Here is a 27,232-nt window from a genome sequence, read left to right on the forward strand (position 1 = left end):
AATCTAATAAAATATTTAATTTTGAAGTATCCTTTTTCATTTACTTATTCATCTCGTTTTCATTTATCTTCCTTCCACAGAATAGCTGGAGAAATGGTGTCTATTCATTTGGACTTAAATATAGCAAGAAACATCTTTAAGAAGTTAACCCAAAAGGACTGGATTACTAACACGGTGGTATTCCCTGGATTGTTATTTAGAAAAGGAAAATACATTGAAACATTTTTATAAGAACTCAAAATTTCAGAAGAAATACTGTGTTTTGAGAGATTCTCTGAGACCCTGTGGCGTATCCAGGTTCAGTTAAGCTCCGATAGCATTCAGGGCTTGCCCACTTAGGGTGGAGTAGTTGATATGGTTGGCACGTGGGCTACAAGCAGTCTACAGAGCTCATCTGTACACGCACACGCATACACGTGTGTGCACGCTCCTGGAAGGAGTGTTTCCAACTCGGCTTTAGGAAGGTGATGAAAACATTTGTTGAGACTGGTCCACTAGGATAAGAACATTTTATTTGCAATTATTTTAATATAAGTGTAGAAATGAGAACACTTTTTCTGATGTGAATGTCCCCCTCACCAAGGGCTGCCGGATTCTTCCCTGTGATTTGCTGCATCGCACTCCTTTTCTGTGGCTTCCAGAACGATCTTCATTCTGGGATTGTTGCTTCTTTGTTTCAGCACTGTTACTACCGTCTTTGGGCTTCCCACTTGGAGATGCCTCAGACATGCTTCCTTTGTTAATGCAGCCCTTTCTGATGCAGCCTTTATTAATTTATTTTCCTGTTCTACTGTACTGATTGGTCTGGGGGATGATACTTTCCATGTTATCCTCTCAGTCTGTTTCTAGGTCTTGCTCTGGTTCTTTTTTTCTCTCTCCTTCACTTCTCTTCCCTCCCCTGCCCCCTCTCCCCCTCCCTCATCATTTGGTCTTCCCTTCTGCTTCTGGGTCTCCCTCTCTCTCCCTCTCCTCTCACGCTGGCTCTCTCCCTGCTCTCGGCGCCCTCACCTGCCCCCACTGCCCTCTTACTCTGTCTGTCACAGGCAGCATCTGTATCTCAGCTGCAACTTCTCTCTCTTACACACACTCTTTTCTCTCAAGGGAAGTTGGAAAGTTTAGTTATGTTAACTTTGGCAGAACCACTGCCCAATTAGGAGTCAGAGGTAAAGTGGATCCCTAATTATACACCTTTATCAGGGCTCTGCAGCACTCAGTGGAAAGATCACCAAAAACAGGCCATTTCTGCATCCGTGAAGGAAGAGGTTGGACCAGTTCATCAGTAGGGCTGATTGTACCTTGGTGGTGCTGGAGCAGTGTCATATAAGGTGCAAGTGACATAATTGTAGAGCAGTCCCCCGTTGTTTCAGACGGGGTAGTTGGATCAGAAGACCTGTAATGTTTCTTTCTATTTTGAGATGTCTGTGATATGGATTCACGGACTTCGGGCATTCCTTCATTTATTCAGCAAGCGTCCGAATCCTTGCTGTGTGTAGGGCCCCGAGATGAGACTCCTGATGAAGCAGGAGAGAGGCAGGCTCCCGTTCCTTAGAGGCTCATGGTTTGGTAAGGGAGGCAGGTACCTCCGTGCGGGTGTCAGCGTGAAGACTGGGTGTGTTTCACACTCCGCTGTCTCCCCTAGAGCCTAGCTTAGAACCTAGTGGGTCAAAATAAATTTTTGGGGGGTGAATAAATGTAGTCATTACTAGGGTAGGGAGTGGTCAGCTCCACTTAAGAGTACTCAAAACAAGGTGCCCAGGGCAAGTGGGAGTTTACCAGGTGCCTCCAGGGAAGGACATTCCAGGCAGTAATGGAGGTGTGCACCAGGGCCCAGGGTGTGACGCAGGGTAACTGGCTGGAGAGAACTGCAGTGGTTCTGAAGGGTGGGGAGGTGCGGGGATGTGGATGAAGAAGAGCAAAGAGGAAGGAGGGGTGTCTGCCATTGGGATGGGTTCTGGTGGAGTTGTCAGGTATGCATAACTCTGAAGACTGAGCCTTGTAGTGGCAGCCCAACATAATGTTCTGATATAAAAACAAATAACAAGAATTTTAACTAGTATCTCATAATTTAGTGATTGAGTTTGAGCTTTGGAGTCAGAAAGACCCAGGAGAGAGTCTCACTCAGCTCTATGACCCTGAGTTCATTAATTTCTCTGACGTGCAGAGTTCTCATTTATAAATTTGGGTTAACAATACCATCTCTGTTAAGGATAAGTGACCTAATATATGTGACTTACTTAGCACAGTGTCTGACAAATAAGATGTGCTGTGTAAACACTAGTTTATCTCAGTGGGCTTTTAGGCAAATTATTAGTTATCTGAGCCCACGTAACAAATACAAATTCAGAATTCCATTTGAATTTTTTTTCGTGAACACTTGCATTTTGAATTGGGGAAACTATAAGGAGAGTGGAAGGGCTGGAAACTAGGGTTTGGTGGAGAGAGTCTGTGACGAGACAGCTGATTCTGTGAGAAGATAATAGGAGACCATGTTAGTTTTCATTGTTGCTTTTTGTTTGGTTTTGGTTTTTATATTGTGCTTTTTTGGGTTCTGACACATTTTTCCTCTTTAAAAATTGGGGTGTGAAAGTGGAATTGGAGGGTAGAATGTGTAATATTATTGGGAGGTCTGCTTTTAGTTCTGAATCTGTTGTTCATCCAACAGAATCTTGCACATGTGATTTCTTGATTTCCTTCATGGACCCCAATAATTAGATGGGAAAATACTTGTCACATACCTACACCTTAGGTATTTGGGAGGCTGGGTAGGATGGGCTGTAAACATGGGTTTTAGAAAAACTATAAATGGCTGTTCCAGTTTCATGGGTGGAATGAAAGTCCAGGTTCTACGCTTCATTTTATTACAGTAAGTTGCACCCAGTTCCTGCTGTGTTTTGAGTGTCTTTTCCCTGATCCTTTTTGACCACAGATAACCACGTGTCTCAGGGAAAATCTGATCAAAAGTCTTCCATTTCATTCTCCACACCAAGAAGCTTTAGCAGTTTTCTTCCTTCTCCCAGAATGTCCCGTGATGCATGATTATAACAACTGGGAGAGCCTGGTGGTTCCGTTTGCTGAGGCTGTTTGTAAAATGAGTGGTCAGTCATCAAGGGTTCTGGGTAAGACTGATGATTTACATTTGAATATACATGAATGTCCTCAATGGAAACGCAGGCCAAATAAAGTTATGGCAAAACTTAGGTAGATAATTGCAAACACATTCATGCTTTGTAGTTCATATTCTAGCATATTCTGAACATGCTGTAATGGTTACTGTGGTCATCCAAGGTAGACTGTGCTAGTACCTCTTTAGTGTTCTTGAAATGATACATGTGGGGCTTGGTCATGAGGTCCTTTGTCCCCTGCTTTTCATTAGGAAAAACTTCATGTACAGACGTTGAAAGACAAGTACAGTGGATCTCAGACATTCTCTGCCTGAGAGTCAGCAGCAGTTAACATTGCTGTTACGTGTGTGTACTTCCTCTCTCTGTACAGATTACAGATAGTACAGGTTTTATTTTGGCTGAATTATTTGAAAGTGAGTTGGAGACATCATGACATTTCACCCATAATAATTCTGCATGCATTCCATTGACGTTATCACATCTAATGAAATTAGCCATAATTCAGAAATATTACCTATTATCTAGGTCATATTCAAATTTCTGCACTTGTCTTCAAAAGTATATTACAACCTTCTTTAAAAAAAAAAAAAAAAGAGCCCAGGTCAGTTGTCCTGTACAGTGTCCCACATCTAGATTTGTCTGTCTGTTTCCCCTTTTCCAGGTATTTCCAACACTGGAAGATGGGTCTAGAGGCTTGATTAGATTTTAATGAGAGTTTTTTTTTTTTTTTTACACAAATAGCATATTCAGCCCAAGGAAGTCCATTCTTTCTTACGTTTTATTAAGTTTAGATAACAGTGTTAAGTGATAAAAAGCCAGTTTAAAGTAGTTTTTGTTATTTAACAATGCTGAAATAAGGTTTATAAATTTTTTTTCTTTTTGTTTTTCTGATGGAGATACCGGGGGTTGAACCCAGGACCTCGTGTATGCTGAACATGTGCTCTACCACTGAGCTATACCCTCCCTCAGAAATACAGTTTTTAAGAGTTGAAAATACGGTTTTTAAGAGTTAGAAACTCATGGTGGGAGTGCAGAAAAAGAGTCATGTAATCACAAGTAGTTCTTAATCTGGCTTTTAATACTGTATGCTATTTCATCCAGGCAAAGAAAGTGACTAATTTTGTCTGTTTTCCCCTCCACGAATTAATTAGACCAAGTTTGTGGTTCTATTACTGTTAAGGAATTTTTTCAAGGACATTAAATTCTAAACTTTTAATTGCAGTTGTATTCACTGAAATTTTTATTATAAATATGCCTTTTTAACTGTGATATATATGAAAATATTCTATCAGTTTTAGAAAATATTGACCACTTTTTACGTTTAAGAATCCAAGAGACATTACATGCTAACAATTGTTTACCTTTGTATCCCTCAGAGGAATATTGGGCTTCTCTGCAAGAATCTACTTTCATCACACTGGTCCAGATGTTTAAAAACGCCATCGTTGCTCAACTGCATTATTGGAATGAAAGTGCTGAGAATAACTGTCACATTAAAGCTCTGCTAGAAATGTTAAAAAAGCTGCACAGGGTAAGGGTTCTTTTAGAAACCCATATATTTTTATTTTCCTTGATTTCACCTGGCTTGAATCTTAAGCAGACGCTTATAAAACATTAAGTTTATATCACTATTTTTAAAATTGTGGTTTTTGTGAAGTAAGTCATGCATATAAAGGATTGTGTATAGTAGCTATGTATGGCTTAAAGAAAAGTGGTAAAACAAGTATCAGTGTAATTAGCACCCACGTTAAAAAGAAAACGTCCTCTCACAGATTGTGTCCCCTCACCTTGAGGAGGTTGCTGGGTCCTGGATTTTGGATGAATCATTTCCTTGCTCTTCTCTATTATTTTATGACTTTATATGTCTCTAGGTACTATGCTGTTTAATTTTGCTGTTTTCAAAATATAATATGAATGGAATACATGCTGCTTACACAACATTTTGTTGTTATAGATTCATCCAGATTAATACTTATGCCTGTGTTTATTTTGTTTTCACGTTTGTGTCCTAGTCCACAGTGTGAATCTACCACAGTTATCCATTCCAGTACTGATGGATGTACAGTATGTGCTGTTTGCGATTCTTTTTTAGGGGAGGCTTCCTCTATGAGAAAACATGCTGCTGTCAGCATTTTTGTACATACCTCTTGGTGTTCACATGTCAAGAGTTAGTTTTCAATTCCCACACCTAATTTTAGGACTGATGGGTTGGAGGATGTGCCTGTGTTGTTCTTTATTGGTAGTGACTAACTGTCTTCCAAAGTGGTTGGACCAGTTGAAATCCTCTCCAGGAGATGATAAGAATTCTACTGCTCCATCTCTGACTTTAAAATTTGGAAAATATTTTTGGTACCATATTGAAATGGTGCCAAATTATGATTTTATTTGTATTTCCCTGGTTCTAATGCATTAGAGCATATTTTCATGTTTGTAATTGTAGTGTTTATTTCCTCTTCTGTAAAATGCCTGTCCTTTTGCCCATTTTAAATGTATTCAGCTTTTTTTTAATCAATTATAGGAGTTCTTTTTATTTTGAATACTAGTCCTTTGTCAGTTGTATGTGTTGCAAATATCAAGTCCCAGTCTGTAGCTTGTCTTGGTATTTTTTGATGAACTCACGTTCTTAATTTTAATATGAATTTGTCAGTCCATTCCTTTATAATCTTTACTCCATGTGTTTTGTTTTAAACCTTTTTTTCCCTTTAAGGTTTTAAATTACCACCCTAAATCAGGGATCAGCAGGGCTTCTTTTTGGAAAGGACCAGATGGTAAATATTTTAGGCTTTGTGAGGCACATGGTTTCTGCCACCAAGTGCAGCTGTTGCACTCGGGGTAGTACATGAAAATGAATGGGCGTGGCTGTGTCCAGTAAGACTTTACAAATAAGCAGAGGGCCTGATTTGGCCCCAGAAGCTGCCCTAGATAGTCTTCTAACAGATGATAGCCAGGACCAGAGGAAGAGTACAAACAGAGGCCCATAAACTGCATGTCTAAAGGTTAGAAATCTAGCTGACAGCCTGTTGAATGAAATGAAATATGCTATCCTTCCACCTTGACAAATAAACCTTCCTAATGACAAGGGAGGCCAGGTTTGAATTTAGAAATCTTGAGTCTTTACAGAGTCCTGCACTGAATGCTGAGGCTCAGCTGCACTGCCCTTCTTTTCCTGCCTTGGTTTTATCCTACACCAGGGGCGTCACGTGCTCAGTTGTGGGCACCTCAGTCCATGTGTCTTTTTTCTGTCCCCACCTCCTGCAACAGCCGCCCCTTAGCCAATCTTGGAGCCTTGGGGTGCGCTCACCTATGACACGGCCGCTCCCCAGAGAGCCAGTGGCCGGAGAGGCCTGTGCAGGTCCTGGAGCTGACTTGGAGACATCTGGGTAGGGATTTCCAGGTTTTGGGTTCTGGAGCTCAGTCTCGAAGGGGATGTGTGGGCTGCATGTAGACAGGTCTCCTTGACCCTGCAGACCCCTTTTGGGAAGGGGGTTGGCTGGAGGAAGGCCAGAGCAAGGACCTTTACATCATAGACACAGGGCAGGAAGGCTTTGCTGGTCCGTTTTTGCTGTCTTGTTTCTGCTGACTCTTGCTCACTGCTCCTTCATTATCATATGTTTTGTGACTCTGCATGTGCGTGCGTGTGTGTGTGAGTGCTTGTGTGCTGCTCATTTTCCTTGGAACTTATATCTTTTGGAATTCTTTCAGGGCTGGGTCTCTTTAGGGAGAATTGCTTCTGCCAGGCTCCTGGGAGACATCACCAGTTTGGTACTATTAAATTAGTCTTTAATTTAAAGATTAGCATTTAATTGAAAGATTAAAACTTTGGCTTGAAGCTTTTTAGATCTCCAGGTGGTATGAATCTGGAGTGTGAATTTTCCGGAGAGCACTTTTGTAATTATCCTGTAGGCGACATTTTTTTCCCAACTCAGCACCATTGTAAGTACAGTTTGCCTCAGGGTCTTGGAGTCAAGGTGGAGACAGGTTGATGCAGGAGTGAAGGAAACAGCTTGTTCATTTCTAGTTTTGCTCTGATGGTTTAGTTTTGACGAGGTGAGGTTCCCTTACTTGAGCAGAAACTGAGCTTTGTCTCCTTTCCTGAAAGCCCCAGCTATTGGAAACGGAAGTTCAAGTTCACCAGGTTTGGCAAATACTCTCAAGGCCACTTTTACTTAGTTTTTAACTATTTAACTTTTAACTTAGTTATTAAATATCTACTTACAAAATCAGTATTGCACCAAAAAATGTTGGTTTACAGTGTATCCCATGTTTATGGTTGTTTTCAGTAAATCAAAGTGCCTGATCCATCATACTTCTTAAAAAAAAAGTCTGACCTACTGCTAAAAAGTGACGCCTGCTCTTGGCTATCTTTAAACGTTTTGTACAAAAATGACAGATTAATCAAAAAATAATTCAGGTATTGAAAAATTGAGAAATTTACTGAAGAACTCAGGGAAAGTGTATTGTAATGAGCTTGCCACTTATGAAGAGAATTCCTAGAAATACTGAACCAGCGACAGAAGAAATCTTGAAGGGGTCCTGTTTTGTCCTTTGACTCTAATAGGCGAAGTTAGAATATTTGTCAAGGCCCCCCCCATTTCAAGAAGAATACATGAAGATGAAGTGCCCTCTTTCTTAATGACTCTGGGGATACTGAGTTTGTTTGCAGTTCAGGGCTGAGATCAGCAGGGTCCAGAGGACCATAGTCAGAGGAGTGAAACAGCTTCCCCATGCAGTCCTATGAGGCCTGGATCATTGGGGTCTGGGCCAGAGTCAGAAAGAATATTCCAGATGAATGGTCTTACACAGCCAAGAGGGGTCTTCAGAAGACCTCCAGAGAATGAGTCATTTAGGCCAGAACTGTGCCCACCAGGCCAGATACTGATGGTTACTCATGTCCAGAGCATCCAGTATCTTTATCAGTGTCTTCACTGACCGATGATTAGCATGGTGCCAGGGTGTTCATTCCATGCATGTCATAAAAGCCCTGCTCATCCTGGGGATGGAAGGCTGGGAAATTCCCCCACAGTTTAGCGGGGGAATGTTCCAAATGTGCCTTGCTGGGGAAACATCTATAAATGGTACATTGTTAAGCTCTGAAGAACACGGCATGAAATACCGGGCCCCAGAGTAGTTTGGATTCATAGTACACTGTTAATTTTCTTTGGACTTAAGTTTCTTTAAAACTTCTCTAGGAATTAAAAGTAACTAGAAGTTTATCATCATACCATCAATTTCTACTATTAAATCTTAGGTATTCTCTATGTTTCTGAAAGTTTGGGGCTTTGGTGGTGGAGAAATTGGATAGAACTTATTAATTCTGGTCATTAAAAGTGTATTTAATTTGCTATTTATTCTGATAGTCTTATAGCCATTAAGCAAAATTGTCTTTATATATAGAACTTTCTCACAGGTCCTATTTTATTTAAGGTAAACCAGACTAAATATCAATTGCCTGAAAATATCTTCAAAGTAAATGAACTCACGCACTGGCTTGATTTTTATGCAGACGCATGTAAAAGGTCATCTTGGAAAATGAACTCAGTAAGTATGATTTATCTAAAGGGGGTATTGACCATCAGCAAGTTAACACAGCATTTATGACATTGTAAATCAACTATACTTCAGTTTAAAAAAAAGAAAAAATACAGGCATTTGTGCTATAACTTTGCACGAGAGTTCCTCCCAATTTTTGCAGTCTGCAGAATTGCCCAATAGAAATAGCAGGGCTTATGAGAAAAGCAGGAGAGACCCCTCAAAACCTGTGCAGTTTTGTAGCCAGAGCATTGAGAGAAAAGTGGTTGCCACTGGGAGGGATAGCTTGGACCAACCAGGCAAGCAGCCCGTGGAGAGTGCCACGAGGAGATGAAAAACGCACAAAAACCGAAGGGTAGCCATCTGTCCGAGCTCTAAGCAGTGATGGGTGATCCTGAGAAATACAGCTGGGAGTGGAGCTCCGCTTTACAGGTGGGCATAGGAGGCAGGGTGACTCACCAGGAGCCAGCAGTATAAGGGAGGCTGTAGCTTTGGGGAGGGTTGCCTGGATGTAAGTACTTTTATTTTCTTAAAATAAAGCTAAAGGGCTGTTGATGCCAGTTCAGCAGCTAACCTGAGATTTTAAAATTTCTTTTCTCTGAAGGTTGTAATTCTCCTCCTAGCACATCAACGTTTGCCTGACAAAAATCACATATGAGCTAACCAGCTATCTACTAATGATTCCATTCCCTGTTGACCAAATGCATCTGAACTAACTCACATTTCACAAGTGCAGGTGGCAACAGAGCAGGCTCTTTGGGAATGTGTCCAGAGTTTATAATTAATGGCTGAATTAAATGAGCACTGAACATACTGTTTATATACCATTCATTGATACACAGAAAACATTTTCTTAGAATTTTATGTGTATCAGTACTGCTGACCAGCATTTTGGGTTGCCTTGGCTATAGGTACTAAGACCTTAAACCATCAGGGATTTGAGGCTAAGAGTTAAGGCGTTAAGATTTCTCTGTCCTTTCATTTATCAGAACTGTTGTCATTTCCATTTTTAGGACACTTCAGTAGACATCCAGTCTCCTGTCATATTCAGTCATTTTCCATTTATCTTTAACATTCTGTCGAAAATTAAACTACTGTATGCAGACTCGCTTTTAAAAATACAGGTATGCATGCTCTATTTTGTCTTCATTAGCAAGTCAAATGACAAGGACCTTTTTCAGGGTATAGTATTTGGCGGGTATTAAGGGAGCCACCCACTGGTGAAACCAATGGTCATAACCTTCATGGAACTCGTACTCTAATGAAGAAGGTAAGAGCGACTGTCATAATTTGGGTTGGCCTTGAGGCGTACTTGGGCTTCAGTAGCAAAGGGCAGAGCTTGGGCAGCTGGCCTGGTTGTAGGGCTTTTCCCTTGAGGTTGGTGCCTGTAGTCTTGTGAATGGTGCTCAGAGAGGAACAGCAGACCTGGGCTTGTTGGAATTAGCACCAGTATTTAAGGAGGTCCAATCTAGTGGGAAAACATAGTAGTGGGAATAGAGGTGACAGAAGATTCTTGAAACTCAGACCCAAATAAATGGCTGGTACTCTGTGATGGTGCCACAATAAATGTTCGTAAAAAGTGTTTCCTTTTGGGTGTGCTTACTGTCAGCATCTGAGTTAGTTCTGTTTGTCAGCTTATCCTGCAAAGTGGTTTTGAACTTAAGGTTGTACAGTTAAAAATGCCTCAGGAAATGGACCTCAACACATTGTTGTAAGGATTAAATTTGTTACATAAGTAAAGCACTTGGAACAGTGCCTCATACAAAGTAAGTGCCCAACAGTGTTAGCTCTTGTTATCACTTCACTCTCTTTTCATGTAGATATGCACGGATAATATTCAAATAGATGTAATAAAAGTAGACATTTTCACATAGTGCAGTTACCATAATAAAACAAAATAGGAAATTGATGATTTCTAAGTATGACCATTAATGAAATATTTAACAAAGGACAATGGAAGGAAAAAAGATAGAAGAACTCTATCTTGCTTCAACTCTTGTAACTATTCTCTCCTGATTTTAAACAAGCTTCCAGTAATTATTTTGCAGAATTTGATTGCTCCTTATTTTGCTAAGAGATACAAATGATCCCAAATTGCCATTTGTTTTCAGATGGACAGTTTGCGTGTGTCTCTCTCTTATATTAACTTCCTAGATTATCTGTCCCCTGAAATCTCTTGTCTGGGTTTTCCTCCTAGCAAAGAATATCTTTAGAGAGGCCTCTCCTTCTGCACTTCCCTGCACTCGGCTGCTTTTCTAAACTTCTCGGCTTCTCTTCCTGATGAGCGTGTTAGTGTCAGGCTCTGCTTCATTGTTCACTAATAGTCTCAAGGCCACTGATGAGCATAGTGATTGATGATGACTGAAGTGGTTGTAGTTGTGTCTACGGGATAAAGTGGTCCAGTGGGGTCTGCAGTTGGTCACCATCCTGCTCACCCAAGTTGGCTCCACAGAGCTTTTCATTCCCCAGGTCCCGTGTTTCCTCTGTTTGCTGGGAGGTGGCGGGGTGGGGGATATTGAATATATAGCGTATCTCCAGTGGTGTATATAGGGCCCTTTGCATAAATGTTTGTGACGTGTGCTTAAAATAAACTGAACCAGTTTTTCCACTTTGTAAATTTCTACTTAGAGCAAATGGTGAAATGAAGTGAAATGTTTCTCTTTTCCCAGGAGAAGAAATTACGCATGTGTATGAGGTTGGCTGGCATTATGGGACGAGAAGGGTCCCCACTGGCCTTGCTGCCCACCTTTAACCTAACAGTCAGAAGGAATCACTTGATTGAGGATGCTTTGAATCAGCTAAATCAGTTCGAGAATGAAGATCTGAGGAGGGAGTTACTGGTAAAGTACAATTCCCACTTAACATTTTGGCTGCTGGGAGAAGGAAGACGTAAAAGAATGTAACAGTGGGCCTTACAGAGGGGAATTGGCTCCGTTTTCTGCTGGGGTGTCCATGTTGGAGATCCCCTAATTCCCCAGGTGCCTGTGAATTCCAGGTGAGAGCTGGAGGCACTCGGTACACGCTGACTAAGGAGGAGCAGGTGAAACGGTTGTGTTCCCCCAGCCTGGTCAGGTAGCTCGCCCACCACTAGCCCTGAGGTCCAGTCCCTCCTGAGGCCTGGCTGATCACTACCTTTTAAGGGTTCCAGTGACATGTGGATGACACAGAGGAGAACTGAGGGTTTGTTTCTGCTCTCGTGCCGGAACCCAGATTGCTTTGTCGAAGAAAGAACTTACTGACTATGTAGTGTTTTGAGGGTATAATTGTAGATAATCCCCATGTCCTGAACATTCATTAATGGTCTTTGGTTTAATTACTGTCTAAGCTGTCTTACTAATGGATATTTGACACAGAATAACAGTACTGACTGGAGGACCTAATGAATGCCTTCCTTGCGCCAGGAACTGTAGTAAATGTTTTACACCTACTTGTATAACTCTTTCAACCACACTGTAGAAGGTTCTGTTTTTACCTCTTTTTACAGATGGGGAAACTGAGGTACAGAACTGTTAGGTTTCTTATCCCAGGGTGACACAACTGATAAGTATCAGAGCCCAGCTCTCAGGCTCTAGACTTTGCACTTAATCAAGACCAGTAAAGATTTTCCTGATAATATTTATTAGAGTGTGTTATGGGAAGCATTAGTTTATCACTTGTCCTGTTCAGATTAAAGAATGATTGACTTGACTAAAGCTAAAAGTATGTTGCACTGAGGTTTACAGTTAGAGTTGGCGTTTCCACATATTTTTGCACATACATAATTTAAAAATCTTACGAACTCATTAAGTGATTCTAACCTTTGTCAGCCAGCCAGTCCACTCAGTTATTTTAGTTCCACTTTTATATTTCATTCATTCATTTAAAAAATGTAGGTAACATTTGATAAGCAGTTACCATTTTCTAGACTATGTGAAGCATTTTACCTGTGTTATCCCATTTAATCTTTCTGATGATCTTGTGGGAAAACTGAGGCTTTGTGAGATTAAAGAGCTTGCCCAAATGAAGGGGCAGGGTAAGGGTTTGACGCTTGGTCTTATGATAAAGATTTTAAATAACTCACTGAGGTTTGAAACTTGCATCTCTGCAAAGTAGAAGAGGCTTTCAATCCAAATAACCCAGTAAAAAGAGCTTTCGGGAGTGCTGTCGGAATATTCCAGATGGAAATGCTGAGCAGACCTTTGGAATGAGCGTGTGTCAGTCAGGAGAGAAGACAGAATGGATAGGAGGGTTAAACCTGTGCACGTGATGAATGAAATTTAAAGAAAAAATGAGCATTCGTGGAGAGAGCAGAGAGAGGACAGCAGTGCGGGCACAGAGCTGCAGGGATTTCTGTTACTAAAGCAGCACGAGAAAGAAGAGAGAAACAAAAACCTCAACAGTGCTTCATGAGAGAAGGCAGGGGGAGGAGAGTGAGGAAAGAGGAGGTGACCAGCAGTGGAAAATGAGTTGGTGAAATCAAGGAGATGGGGCATGAGAAAAAGTCCCTGGAAGTGGGGAGTCCAAGGCTCCTGGTCCCCATGGAGAGAAGCATTTATAAGTAGAGAAAAGGGTTTGGAAGTTGGTGTTAGAGGAGAGGAAGCCAGTATTGTCTGTATTGGAAACAATAGTGTTGAGATTTTTTTTTTTCTTGTAAGAATAAGGGAGGGCTTATTAACACATTTGTAAACTGATGTGAAGGATTCCAGGAAGGAAGGCAGGAAGGAAGAGAGCGAGTAATTAAAGGAGCAGAGATGGGTTATGAGAGAATTATCTTGAGGAGGGATTGGTGTCAACAGGTGGGAGGCTGCCTTCTCATGGAATCAGCAGCCAAGCCAGTAAGTGCTTTATGTGTGCTTTGGTTTTTCTGTTTTTTGAAAATCTTAACATTTATGATTTCTTTATGTTTATTTCCATTATGCTTAATATAGCTTATGACTATAAAAATGATGCCAGTTGAGGTCAAGTTAATGTAAAGACATCAGACTCTTGGGTTTGGCAGACAGAGGATTAAGTCTTAGCAGCTGTGTAACCTTGGGAAAGTTGGTCAAGTTCTTGAAGCCTCTCCACCCTCATAGGATTAATAGGAAAATTAAATATAACATGAGTAACTTGCTTACCACAGTGCCTACCAAACACTTGGGTCCACAAATAATTATTAAATGAGATTGAATACAGCAATACAGAGTTCTGCAAGTGATGCATCATTTACTCTGTTTCCTTAGGTTTCATTTAGTGGAGAAATTGGATATGACTTTGGAGGTGTCAGGGCAGAGTTTTTCCACTGTCTGTTTAAAGAAATGACCCGACCAGAGTACGGCTTGTTCACATATCCTGAAGAGGCTTCCTGCATGTGGTTTCCTGTCAAGGTAAGTCCTCTTTTTCTTTGCTTATGCTATTTCCTGATAGAAAAGGCATATCATGCACCATAGAAAATTAGGTTCTGTAGACTGTTCTATATAAATAGGAGAGGAATTAGTGATATAATTATGGAGATAAATTTTAATTCTAAAAATGTGTTATTTTCTCTAACATGCAGACCTCTCCCTGAGTTTCCATGTCCACATGGAGAACTTAAGCCATATATATACATATGTGTGTGTGTTTTTGACCATTTATACAATGTGTAGATTAAAATGAACCCTTCCTTTCTCAGGCATTCATTCTTTTAGTTCTGTTTTGCCCCAATGAATTTAAAGACAAAGGCTATGAAAAGAAATTATGAAACCTTTAGTTTATAAGGACTACGAGCCTCATGTGTTTGTATTCCTGTTAATACTTTTATTTTTTATTGAAATATATTTGACTTATAAGATTATGTAAATTTAAGTTGTATAACATGTTGATTTGATACATTTATATTATAATATGGTTGCCATTTTAGTGATAATTAACACCACTGTCACATCACTTGTTTCTTTTTAGTGGTTGGAATGATTAAGGTCTGGTATCTCAGCAAGTTTGATGACTGTGATAGGGTATTGTTGTCCCTCTTCACTCTACTGTGCATTTGATTTCTAGGACTAATTTGCTACTCATTGCAGTTTTTTCCCACTCAGCAGCAGCTCTCCTATACCCTCACCCCATCCTGTTAACGCATTTAGTAACCAAAACTGTGGCAAGGATTTAAATTGACTTACTGATTGAATATAAACTCTAAATATTCTTACCTCAAATTTTTTGGTTTTAATTTGTGATTTGATTTTGTGAAAAGGTTTACTTAATATAAATACTCCATTGTACTGCTAAAAATTCATCGTATATTAAGTTTTTTTTTCTTTTTAGCCTCTATTTGAGAAGAAGAGTTACTTCTTCTTTGGGGTTCTGTGTGGACTTTGTCTGTTCAATTGCAATGTTGCCAACATCCCTTTCCCACTGGCTCTGTTTAAGAAACTTTTGGACCAAACACCATCATTAGAAGACTTGAAAGAACTCAGTCCTGTTTTGGGAAAGTAAGTTAACATAACTGTTTTTTTCAGAACTCTGTATAACATATATTTAGATAAATATTTAAACACACACACACCCCTGTAGTGTTTTCACATTCAACAGTAGCATTCTAGATACTTTAAACCAGTTTTAACTTTGGCAAGAATTGTTAGATAAGAATTTGACTTTCTAAAATTAAGAAAAGTTGGTTTTTTGTATTAGTCCTCACTGCTTGCATTAACCTTTGGACTTTATTTGTGTAGAGACAGTCGTGACAGAGCACAAGTTACACTTCAGTGCACAGCCTGCAAGTGACGTTTATTTTAAAAGTTGTTTCACATCATCACCTTTAAAATGAAAACTTACTTCTAAGTTAAAAGACAAGCCACCACCTTGAAAATATATTGGTAACACATAATAGAAAGGGTTAATATCCCTACTCTGTAAAGCGTTCCTGTAAGAAACGTTGTCAGAGTATACAAGAAGGCAACTCACAGAAGAAGCAATAGAAATGGCTCATAAAATAAAAGACGGTCAATCTCACTAGTGATCGTGGAATGCATACTAAAATAAGAGGCTAATATGCATTTCAAGTTGACAGTGGTTGGAAATGCTGGTGATGGTCGTGTCAGCAAGGGTGTGGGAACCCTCTAATTTGAGGAATTGTGAGTGGAAGTGTAAACTGGTAACTTGTTTTCAGCACACAGGGTGGCTATATAGCGGTACCCCCTTACCTGTGGGAGATGTGTTCCAGCACCCCCAGTGGATGCCTGAGACCATGGGTAGTGTTGAACCCTGTATCTACCATGTTTTCCTCTAGACATGACATAACTATGATAAAACTTAGTGTATACAGTCAGCACAGTATGAGATTAATAATGACTAACAATGAAGTAGAACAATTATAACAATACAGTGTAATAAAAGTTATGTGAATGTGGTCTCTCTCTCTCTCCAAATACCTTACTGTACAAACCTAATGCCTTTTCCATCCTAACTGAGCACTTGTCATGCACCTTGCCTGTAACTTTTACAGTTGAGGCGCAACAGCATGAGTTTCTTTTTCTTTCTTCAGTTTCACAGATGGAAGATTCTTTTCTTACTGGAGGTCCTAGCAATCTCAGCGTATGATTTTTTTTCTTTTCTTTCCTTATTAACTCAAGAACTTCTGCCTTTTCACTTAAAGGATACTCTTCATGCTTCCCTCTGGCACATCTGAATTGCCAGCATCACTGCTCTTGCGCTTTGGGCCCAATATTAAGTAAAATAAGGGTCACTAGAACACAAGCACTTCGATGCTGCAGGGGTCACAAGACAGCTTCTAGGTGACTAGGGATCTGCTGGAGAAAGGGATGACTCATGTACCGGACAGACAGAGTGGGAGGGCCTGAGATTTCATCCTGCTTCATGGAACGGCATAAAGCAAAACCGTGGATAAGGGGGGACTACTGTACTTAGCATCAAAACACGTTTGCTCCTTTGACCTTTAGACATTTCCCACTCAGAAACACACAGTCACGCAAAGATCTGTGTAACACTGATGCGCATGTCTAGTTCCTCAGTAAGGGAATTAGTATTTTTGGTATATTTACACAGTGGAATACTGTGGAGATTTTTAAAAGAATGAGAACAGGAGTATGATCCTATTATTCCTATTTTACAGATTAGGAAACTGAAACGCACACAAGTGAGGTAGCTTGCCCCAGACCCCACAGTGACAGAACCATGATTTGAATATAGGCAGTCTGGCTCCAGAATCCCATTATTAACCAATATACTAACTATACTTATAAGGAAAAAAATATTGAGAGGTTTAGAAAGCAGGAGATAATTTTTTTTAACTGAAAACATTGAAAGCTTATGCATAAGAAGACTTAATAAACCAAATATACATAAACTCAGTAAAGGTAAAGATCATTAAATATGTATTAGCATTACTCAAACTTTTATGTCTTAAGACTCTCTTAAAAATTAAGAGAGGACCCCGGAGAGCTTTTATGTATATCTTACATTGTTTACATTTGTTGGTATTTACAGTATTGGAAGTTAAAAGTGATACATATTTTAAATACAGAAATACACACTCATCTGTTAGCTTTCATATAGCCCCTAGAAAATTCTGCCTTGTACTCAGAACAGAATGTGAAGGAGGTAACATCTTAGTATTAAGAAAACAGTTTTGACTTTGTGGACCCCTATAAAGGCCTTAGGGATTCCCACAAGTTGTTGGTCTGGGTCACACTTGGAGAATCACTGATCTCTATATTCATTGCGACTCCTATTTTAATCCTAGCAGGTTTAAAAAAGAAAAAAAAACAAAAACTTGACATGCTGATTTAAAATTTATATAGATGAACAAAGGGCCAGGAATAGCCAGAAATAATTTGTAAGGTGAATAAGGATGGGGAACCTAGCCAACCAGGTATCAAGGGTCATTAGAAAGCTGCATTAGTTAGGGCAGTATGGTATTGATGCAGGCTTTCTAGTGGGACAGGAGAGCACAGAAACTGACCCTACACACATGGCACTTTGTTAGAGGTAGTAGATTAAATCAGTGGGAATAGAAGTACTAGTCAGTTAATGCATCCAGGGAAAAAATGAGGGCAGGCACCTTAGGGCATACAAAAAAAATCAACTCTGTATGGATAAAGGACTTAAATATTGAATGCAAAAATGATGAAAATATGGACACATACCTTTCTCACCGTTGGGACTTCTCAAGCAAGACATAAAAAGTTAATGTTGGTACATTAAAGGAAGGATTGATAAATTTAATTGCAGTAAGATGAAGGAAGTTCCCTGTTCATCAAGAGATACTTTGATGAAAAGATCCTCTTCAAATCGTAAATATTTGTGTAACATTTAGGGGGTGGTAGAAAAATAAGATAAGGGAGGTACCCCTGATAGGTAGGTATAAGATGTTGGCAATGTTTTAGTTCTTGTTTGGGGATGCAGGTTCACAGATGTTCTTCATAAACACACCCATAAATAAGCAAATAAACTGTAGATGGACATATAATGACAGAGTATCATGAACCAAGTATTACGATGAATCCAAATTTGTCAGCCAAGTTCCCATTACTCTCCCTCACCCCCCAAAAAACACAATGAATAAAATACAGTCTATTTTTATCCTGATCCCATAATAAAAGACCCAGCATCTTATCACAGTATGGTAATAAAAAAAATCCATCAAGGGAGAAAGTCAACTTGGATTCCACCTTCTCCCAGAGGCCTTCCCCAGTGACATAAATCCCTTCAGAAAGAGTTAAGCACGCTCTCCCAAATTGTACCTTTATATTGTTTTTGGCTGCACATACCTGATAGCACTGTAGGTAAGACTTTCATCAACCCTACTATTCTCAGGGCTTATTGATAATAATTTATGTCTCAACTTTATATCCCTTATGCCTGCCATATCAAGTACTTAGTGTTTGTTGAATGAATAAATGAGTGAAGGACCACATACTATAATAAGCGATGTATTACTTTAAAAGAAATTTTATAAAGTACCATTAGAACAACAGAAGATGGAAATATAAAAAGACTGACCTCCATGCTGATATAACCTCTGTTCTCACAGATGCCTTGAGACAATTAAGGCAGTGAAATTTCTTGTCTGTCTTAAGCTTGAGGATATTGGGACAGGAGATAGAGAGAAGGTCTTTTGACCCACCTATTCCTCAAAAATTTTAAGAGATAACTTGATAATTAAAAGGACATCTATTATTCTGTAAGTAAAATTTAAAAGCTCAAGGAAAGGTGACACCAGTTTGAGTTTCTGTATCAGTGAGTGTGTTAGCGATCCTTTTCAGAACAGATGCCTACAGTCACGGGGTAAAAGAAGTTGGGGTGGAGGGAAGAGAGCTGGGAATTAGGTGGAGAGCCTACAGAATTGCAAATAAACCTCCATTCTCACACCTTGGGTGAGGTCTGGCCCTAGTTAGACTCTTAATACACAGAAACAGGTGCTGTGAACTGACCCTGACCCCCCACCTTGAGAACAGGCATGCTCTTGACGTTTATTTTAGTGTAGCTGTCGTGATTATTGATTTCTTAAACACAAAATCATTTGTTCCTTAGGAGTTTGCAAACACTTCTGGATGATGAAGGCAATGACTTTGGGGAAGTATTTCACGTCTGTTTTAATGTGAGTAACAATAATGAAATTGCAGATCATATTTAAACTGATTAACCTTTGTATACGTACCTTTAGTAAAAAACCAAACTGAACCAAGCTAGTACAAAAGGTGCTTTTGTTTTGTTTTGTTTTCATTTTTCATGAGCAGGGTGTATCAGTTAGCTTTTACTATTTAGCAGCCAACATCTAAACTTAGTGGCTTAAAGCAAGAAACGTGATTCTATGGGTTTCCGGACAGGGCTGACTTGGCCGGGCTGCACGGTCCACAGTGGCCTTGCTCACATACCTGGTCATTGGCAGGCTGGTCAGTTTATGGGGTGTCCTCTGGAACAGCTGTCTCTGTGCTAGTGGTCTCTTGTCCTCCAGGCTCTGAGGCGTCTTCACAGAGTGGTCTCAGGGTTACACAGAGTGGAAAGAGATGGCAGGCCCCAACACCTCAGCTTCTTTTCAAGGTTTTGCTCCTGCCATACCCTGTTGGCCAGAGTACTTCACATGGCCTCACCCAGATACACGGGCCAAAGAAATAGACTCCCCCCTTGATGGGAGGTGGGTCACATTGCAGAGGGGCAAGAATACCGGGATGGGAGGAACTGGTGGCCTTTTTTTTTTTTTTTTTTGCTAATCTACCACACTGGGTCTGTACTGTATAAAGTGAATACTGAGGTGGCAATTTTCCAATTAATTTTTTTAGTATGATCAGCTGAAATAGATAATTCAAGTTTTTGTAAAAAATTCATTTTCCATTCTGCATGATAAAGGTGGTAATTTTTTATTTATACATTTCTCGCTCATTTTTATGACAAAAAAGTACATTTCTACAAATTTTTGAGGAAAAGAGGTGTGCTCCAAAGTGTTTTTGTTGATAGTAGATGTTTATGATTACTTGGGAGATACTATATGAGTTCATTTGTGGTTACAGGTGCACTGGGACAAAAATGATGTAGACTTAATTCCTGATGGAAGTCACGTAATTGTCAGCCAGACTAACAAGTAGGTACAAAGAAATGAAATGTTTGGGTTTTTTATACACTATATTTATTTCACTGGACTCTGAAAATTCCTTGTAATTATCATTTTCCTGTCTTAAGTAATCACTTTTCAATAAGGCAGAGAGTTGGTGCATATTGTGTATATGAGTGTGTCTCCTGGACTTTGTATTCTGGCTGAGAAGGAAATGGCTTTCTTGGGGAGGCCTTCCTTTATCTTCTTGTCTAGAATGATACCACTGACTTCTCTCTTTATCCCCTTGCCCTGCTTTACTTTTTCTTTTCATGTCACACATTACCTACCTTTTGGATTTTTTGCTTCTTTACTTATCAGTGTTTCCCCCAGCTCTAAGGAGCTGCGTGATGGCAGGGACTTGGTCTGCGTTGCTCACCACTGTACTATATCCAGTACCTAGAGTGGTCCACAGCGGTGCCCGGTCCCTAGCAGGCACTTAGTTTTGTTAATATTATTAGAGGTTGCTGTGGTATCTTGATTTCCTGGTACCTAATGGGATGCCATTTAAAGCCATAGAGTTTGGGATCATAGAATGAATGTTCCCTTGATAACTGGGCAGAGTAGCAAAGAGATGTCTAGTGAGCCTGCTAGCCTAAGCCAAATGTTTTTCTTTGATTTTTTTTAAATCTTTATTTTAAAAACCTTTGTATTGTAGCATAACATACAGAAAAGTATACAAATTATAAGTTTGCAGATCAAGAAACAGAACACTTCTAGCTCTTGGGTACATTTTATGGATAAGCCCCAATTTATCCATAGTATGACTGACTGCCTCTGGCCCCTTTCCGTAAAAGAATTAGCAAACGTGCCCAAAGGAAGAAACTGCAAGTCGAGTGCTGGGCTCACCTCAGAGAGTTCCCTTCTCTCTTAGTCCAGAGGCTTCTTGAGTCTTGACTCAGATTCGGAAGCCTGGAGCTAGATGTGCTTTGGTGTGTTACCCGGCTCTTTCCAGTTCTTCCGGCCGGGAACATTTGCTGCCAGCTGCTCATCATAGCTAGATGCATAAATCCCCTTTTTGTTTGTGTCTAACCACAAATAATATTACTCACTTTGACAAATTCATACAGTACAGAAGAGTGTAAGATAAAATATGAAAAGTTTCCTCCATCTCCCCAGCCCATTCCCCAGAGCTGATCACCGATAACAGGTCAGGTTTTATTCTTCCAAACTTCCTCTTTTCTAATCTGACAATTCTCCTAACTGCGTGACCTTGAGCATCATGTACCTTCACTGTGGCTCAGTTTCCTCTTCACCAAAATGCCCCAAGAACCTGCCTCAGAGAATTTTATGAAGATTAAATTAGATAATATGTGAAACACAGCTCTAAGTTCATGGCACCGGTTGTTAGGTGTTCTAGCTCTTTATTTTTATCATTCTTTTCACCCCCTCCCCTACTTTTGTTCAGGATATTACAATAAGCTGAAATCATTTTTTGTTTCGTTAAAGGAGAGACTATGTTTCTAAGTATGTCAATTACATCTTCAACATCTCTGTAAAGGCAGTTTATGAAGAGTTTCAAAGAGGATTTTATAAAGTGTGTGACAAGGAGATTATTGAATTTTTCCATCCTGAAGAACTCAAGGATGTGATTATTGGAAATACAGATTACGACTGGGAAACATTTGAAAAGGTACTTCATACAGGCCAAGAAGTTTAAATTAAAATTTTGTTTGTTTGATTCTTGAATTTTTTTTTTTTTTGCATTTTTCTGTAGAATGCACATTATGCACAAGGATACGACAATTCACATCCCACCATAGTGATGTTTTGGAAGGCTTTACACAAATTGACTTTGGAGGAAAAGAAAAAATTCCTTGGTAAGTATTACATCAGGAGTAGTTCTATAGAATCATGGCTTTTTGTGAGATAAGGAAGTCTTGTTTGTCAGAGGCACCATTTACAATGAGTCACAGTGTAAGAGCCACTCCTAGTCCAGTTGATGTCCTCTATGCCAGGCTGTCCCAACATCAAAAACCAAATGTTAATATAGGTCTTTTTCCTTTGATTTTCAACTCTGCCTGTTCTTTTCTTTGAGCTAAATATTGAGCCTTCTTTCTGTCACTGTGTCATCATTCAGTCACCCAGGCTCTGTGGGATTAACCAAGCTGTATAGTCACTTGTCTCCAGTTTTCTGCCTCACCTTTAGATTTTGATCTCAGTTTTATGCCGACTTGGTGGTTTTCCTGAGACTTGTTTAATGACTTTCTCTCTCATTTTCTTACTCAGTTTCTGTACTTATTTTTGAGAAACATTTGTCTTCTTATTCTTATTTTTATGGATAACATGTATGTTGGAAGATACTCAGACTTCTTCAGAAGCCCAACCTAACTTTCCAATCTCAACTCTTAGAGGAAATCTTTGTTCTGGCCAAGTAGTTCTCTTGTCCGTACAAGGGACAAGGTGTCCAGAGCTCACCCTGTGCCTCCCACCTCCAGCTTTCTCAGAAGATCCATCCCTGCCTTGACCCTTCACCTCCCTCCTTGTTGCCCCTCTAAACCTTTCCCTCTTTAAAGGTTCAACTTAATTCCCAACTGTCAGAAGTCTCCCTGGTCATCCCAGCCTGATTCTCCCTGCTCTGAAGTACAGCATTTACACTCAGGAGGGACTTAGATCCATGGCACCTTGCTGGGCTGCCTTACACCCTTCTTTTTTTCTCTTGCTGTTTGTCTTTTCCTATACAATCTAATATTCCCAGCCAGACTGTAAGCTGCTTGAGAGTAGTGGCTCTGTGTCAGACTTTGTCCTAATAATGGTCTCCAGCGCAGCTCAGTGTAGGACTCTGCACGTGTGTGTTGAATAAACACATTTTCTCCCTATAAATTTTGGTCTCAGTGAAACAGATCACTCATTTTTATTCTTCCTTTTAGTATTTCTTACAGGAACCGACAGAATTCAAGTAAAAGGTTTACAGAACATGAAAATAACATTTTGCTGTCCTGAAAATTTGAATGAGAGAGATCCCATAAGAGCACAGACATGTTTTAGTGTCCTCTACCTCCCTAAATACTCTACAATGGAAAGGGTGGAAGAAGCACTTCAGGTAGCCATCAACAACAACAGGGGCTTCGGCTGACCCTGCCCCGCACTCCTTACCCCTTTGGGGAAATGCTTTCAAAAATAAAATTAACTCAAAAATTAACATTGAAGTCTTGCTGACTGTTCAGTGTGTTTATCTGCCTTTTGAGAACTGCTCTTTTTACACGTAAGATGTATTAATAATGATATAGATTAGGCTGTTAAAACAAGGTGATCCTGAAACATGAAACGAGATAGAAGTTTTTCTTTTCCCTCATAAACGTCTGGGTAGTTTGTCCAGGGCTGAAATGGTTCTTCTCCCTCTCAAACTGCTCTAATAAAAGTCATAGGTGACTTTCTGTTTGTAAATTTCAGTAGAAAATTGCCCATTTCCATCTCAAATATATGTATGGCCTTGGAAACCTCTGACTACTTTCTCCTCCAAGCTCTCAGGAACTGCACGGCTTGCCTTCTCTTGGCTACCTTCCCATGTCCTTTGCCTCCTTTTCTGCCTGCTTCTCTCACTCCCTGGACCTAACGTGGTGTAGTTGTCTTTCTCACTTTGCACTCCTTCTCAATGCCACGACGTCAGCTGTTCCTTCTGTGCTGCTGATACCTAGCTCTCTCTCTCTGACCCACAGGAACTGATCTACTCCAGCATCACAGCCATTTTTTCTGAGTAGTCCATGTCTCTACCTGCATGCCAGAAATCTAGATCTGCAAGGCAGAGTGAGCTGGACCCCTGCTGCAGATAAAGTTTAGTTTTTGGAGTGAGAAAACTTTCATGGGTAGTAGTGGGAGAAAAAGGGAGTCTAGGGCTGTGCTGTCCAATATGTGGCTATTTAATTAAAATTAAATGAAATGTAAAATTCAGGTCCTGTCACACTAGCCACATTTCAAATGCTCAGTATCTATATGTGACTGGTGGCTAATATATTAGTACAAATATAAGGACTTGCCACCAAAGGGGTCCATGACACACAAAACCCCTGCAATTTTGCATGTGCTTTTTCCCTCCTTTTTTGTGAAGGAGAGCCAGTGTTTATCAGCTGCATATACCAAAACAATTTTAAAGCGATAAAGTCCATTTGCTGCATTAACGCTGTTATTACAGCTCCCGAATCCTTCCTGATGTGCCCCCTGCCCAGCTCCAGCCTGGTCTCCCACCACTGCCCTGCACACATGGTGTGCCACATTCTAGTCAGCTGTAACCACCTCCGTTTCCTGAACGGGCCACAGTCTCTTTCCTGCGTTTTCACACAGTCTGTCTTTTGCCTGGAACCCTCTTCTCACCCACCCCTACCCTTCCTGCTTCCTCACCTTATGTCTTCAGTTCCACCTCCCCCATCCAGGTTGTTTCTCAGGATTCCCTGTGGAGATCATGGCTATCTAGTGGATGCCATGAGAATGAATTAGTGTTTGTGGAATACGGCTACCTAGCTCTGCATTTCCCATGTGTAGTCTCTGGTTCCTCCTGCTTGCTTAGCTACCAGGGGTCCCGTAAGTTAGCCAGAAGTGCCACCTAGTGGCATGTGTGGAAGACAGCAGTCACCTCCAAATGGACTGTTTCACTAAGAGAGACAGAACTTAGAAAAGGGGACAGGCCTTTCCCTCCTCGACTATGTGCACTAGTGAGAATTTACTGTGGCTCTTGGCTGTAGCAGGTAACTTCATATTTCCTACCTCACTTAAAATGCCCACCAGCTCTGGAAGTAGGTATCATCATTTCCATGTTACTGATGCAGAGTCTGAAGTTCAAAGAGACTTCGTTAAAAGCCCCTCTGCAAGAATGGAAGAAAATGCAGAGGGAGAGTAGGTCATAGCAAGGCCTTTTTTATATCCTCAGAGTGAAAAATTCCCACTTAAAAAGCTGGTGGGAAGGCTCTCATTAACAAGGTGGTTAAATACGATCCCTGTCAGTGATGCGGATGAGGACACTAGGGAAGATAATCTTAAGAGGCTCTGAGGGGGCAAGAGGTCCCATGCCACTGTGTCAGTTGATGGTTGAGGAGGAAGAGTCCCAATTAGTGATAGAATCAGTGGGTTTACAGTGCACTGGGAGGTGGTGCGGTCAATGTGATGGTGCGTGTGGCATGAGTTCTGAAATGGGAAGCTAGTGAAGGAGTCCCCATAAAGGACAGGCTGTGCTGTGAGGAACTTAGGAAAGGAACCCACTAGAAAACCGATGGAGAATTCCCAAGAAAGGGTGTCACATCTGAGACGGTTACTAGAAGTAGCAGAATGTAGTGGACAAAATATAGAAGGCTTAAGACTTGATTGGTTGATGTTGAGGTAACGGGGCTGTCAACACTATTAATCCCTAGGCACCAGAAAGTCTGGGGACTACGTGGGCACAATCATCAAGTAGTTAATTTCTTCCCTTTGGTGGTGGTATTTGGCATCTGCAAAACTCAGGAAATATACATGAAATACTGTTAACTGGGTACTCAGAGAGGAGCTGCAGCAGAGGATCTGGGGGAGGGGTCTGCCCATGGGAGACCCTACAGGGTCCTGCTCGGTTACATGACCATAGTGAGATTTAGGGTAAATTAAAAAGAATAATGCCATCTCAGGAAATGATGGGAACCTCTATAGTCTTCTGGGTTATTTGCATATTGCCATAGGGTAATTTTAAAAACAACTTGTACTACAGTATACACATTGAATTAATGCAATAGAAAATACATCTTACCTCATGTTTTAATTTTCTTTTGAAGGGGAAGAATCACTGTCTACAGCTTCTGTTAAACTAAGATTCTATTAAAAATCAATTAAGTTTATATTCAGTTCTTAGGTTTCTTTAGCGTAACTACTGAAACATTTATGTTATACCTCTGAGACAGTTACTGTACTGATCAGTCTTGTTAAAATTCAGGAAAATCAGTAACTTTTAATGTGTCAAATGCTCATTCCCTCAGTAGTGCTAAATAGGTCTTCTATGGCAGGAAATGTGGCTCAAAACATAGCCCTAAATCAATAGGACATAATCAGCTATTTGCAAGTCTTTCAACCCCACCTCTAACCCCCAGAGGCATATACTTTCCTGGGAAATCACTCTAGTTTGGCTATTAAGTGCCTCTCTAAACACAGCTTACAGTTTAAAATTTAGAATATTTTGTATTTTCTCTTCCTTAGAATCACAGTCTTGTGACCAAAAGAAAAAAAAAAAAAGCCTGCAAATTGTTTTATGGAAAATTTCAATGTCTTATTTTATTATTGTTAATATAAGCATCTGATGCTAAAAAGACAAAGGTAATTTTACAAACTCAGAATTTTTGCAAGTTCGTGAAATTTCCATTTTATTTTAGTTTTATATGACATTAGTTCAAATGCATTTCTCTACAGGGAAATCCTCTGGAATTATTTTAGTCATTCTTAACATGTGATTTTACCAAAGACTCTGAATCTAAAACAAACATAAAACTTCAAATTAGTAACTTTTAGATGAATGGGATAAGAAATAAAGTCAGCAGATGATGGCTGGGGCTATTAATTTCCAACAAGACACTTTGTTGAAATGTTTCTTCTGAAACACCAGGTATAATTCACCTTCAAAAAACAAGTGCAGAACCCAAGTACAATAAAGAAACCTCTGCAGCTTAAGCCTCCCATAGTCCTAAACCTCTGAGGAGCTAGGCAAAACCTCTTTCTCGCAAATTAAGTGGGTTTCCAGTATTTCCACGTGGTTGAGCTTTCAGAGACAAACATTCAGGCATATCATTAGTATAGACCACCTTGGCTCCAGCTGCATCAGTTATGCCTGAAGAGTTTAATACCCATCCAAGTCCAAAGGTGGAAGAACACATAAACGGGGATGGTGATCGGCAAGAGCAGACTGTAAAAGCACAGGCTGGCTGTGCTCGTGCAGCCCTGTGGGAAGTTTTCTTCCACAGAGGCTGAGTATAACAGTCCTGCTAATGACACCAAGGGAATAAGGACAGTCAGTGTAGGGAGAGACAAAAACATTCTTCTCCCCGACTTATTTCCCACCACCCTGTTTTTTTGTTTTTTTTTTTTA

The 27,232-nt window shown here is 40.2% G+C and overlaps 2 protein-coding genes across 3 annotated transcripts in view; one reads left to right on the forward strand and one right to left on the reverse strand.

Moving 5' to 3' along the window:
• Window positions 1-23,345, forward strand: part of HERC5 (HECT and RLD domain containing E3 ubiquitin protein ligase 5) — a 37,852-nt gene extending 14,507 nt beyond the window's left edge. Inside the window, exons 11-23 of one of the 2 annotated variants that reach the window (XM_010966131.3) lie at window positions 81-174; window positions 2,927-3,116; window positions 4,499-4,653; window positions 8,547-8,660; window positions 9,665-9,775; window positions 11,321-11,491; window positions 13,853-13,996; window positions 14,913-15,079; window positions 19,140-19,206; window positions 20,117-20,187; window positions 21,646-21,829; window positions 21,914-22,016; window positions 23,067-23,345. In XM_010966131.3, coding sequence (XP_010964433.2) covers window positions 81-174; window positions 2,927-3,116; window positions 4,499-4,653; window positions 8,547-8,660; window positions 9,665-9,775; window positions 11,321-11,491; window positions 13,853-13,996; window positions 14,913-15,079; window positions 19,140-19,206; window positions 20,117-20,187; window positions 21,646-21,829; window positions 21,914-22,016; window positions 23,067-23,272 — 1,777 coding nt within the window. In that variant the 3' untranslated portion in view covers window positions 23,273-23,345. The remainder of the gene's footprint in view (window positions 1-80; window positions 175-2,926; window positions 3,117-4,498; window positions 4,654-8,546; window positions 8,661-9,664; window positions 9,776-11,320; window positions 11,492-13,852; window positions 13,997-14,912; window positions 15,080-19,139; window positions 19,207-20,116; window positions 20,188-21,645; window positions 21,830-21,913; window positions 22,017-23,066) is intronic. The other variant, XM_010966132.3, reaches the window with a different exon arrangement.
• A 3,141-nt stretch (window positions 23,346-26,486) lies between these two features.
• Window positions 26,487-27,180, reverse strand: PIGY (phosphatidylinositol glycan anchor biosynthesis class Y). The gene has a single exon (XM_010966128.3). The coding sequence runs from the start codon at window positions 27,178-27,180 to the stop codon at window positions 26,965-26,967; it is 216 nt and encodes a 71-aa protein (XP_010964430.1). The 3' UTR covers window positions 26,487-26,964.
• Between the last annotated feature and the right edge of the window lie 52 nt (window positions 27,181-27,232).

Source organism: Camelus bactrianus, chromosome 2 (assembly GCF_048773025.1).
Source record: "Camelus bactrianus isolate YW-2024 breed Bactrian camel chromosome 2, ASM4877302v1, whole genome shotgun sequence".
NCBI lineage: Eukaryota > Metazoa > Chordata > Mammalia > Artiodactyla > Camelidae > Camelus > Camelus bactrianus.

Excerpts from the sequence above, each read along its gene's own strand:
- PIGY (XM_010966128.3), bottom strand. The coding sequence starts at position 27,180 with ATGTTTTTGTCTCTCCCTACACTGACTGTCCTTATTCCCTTGGTGTCA.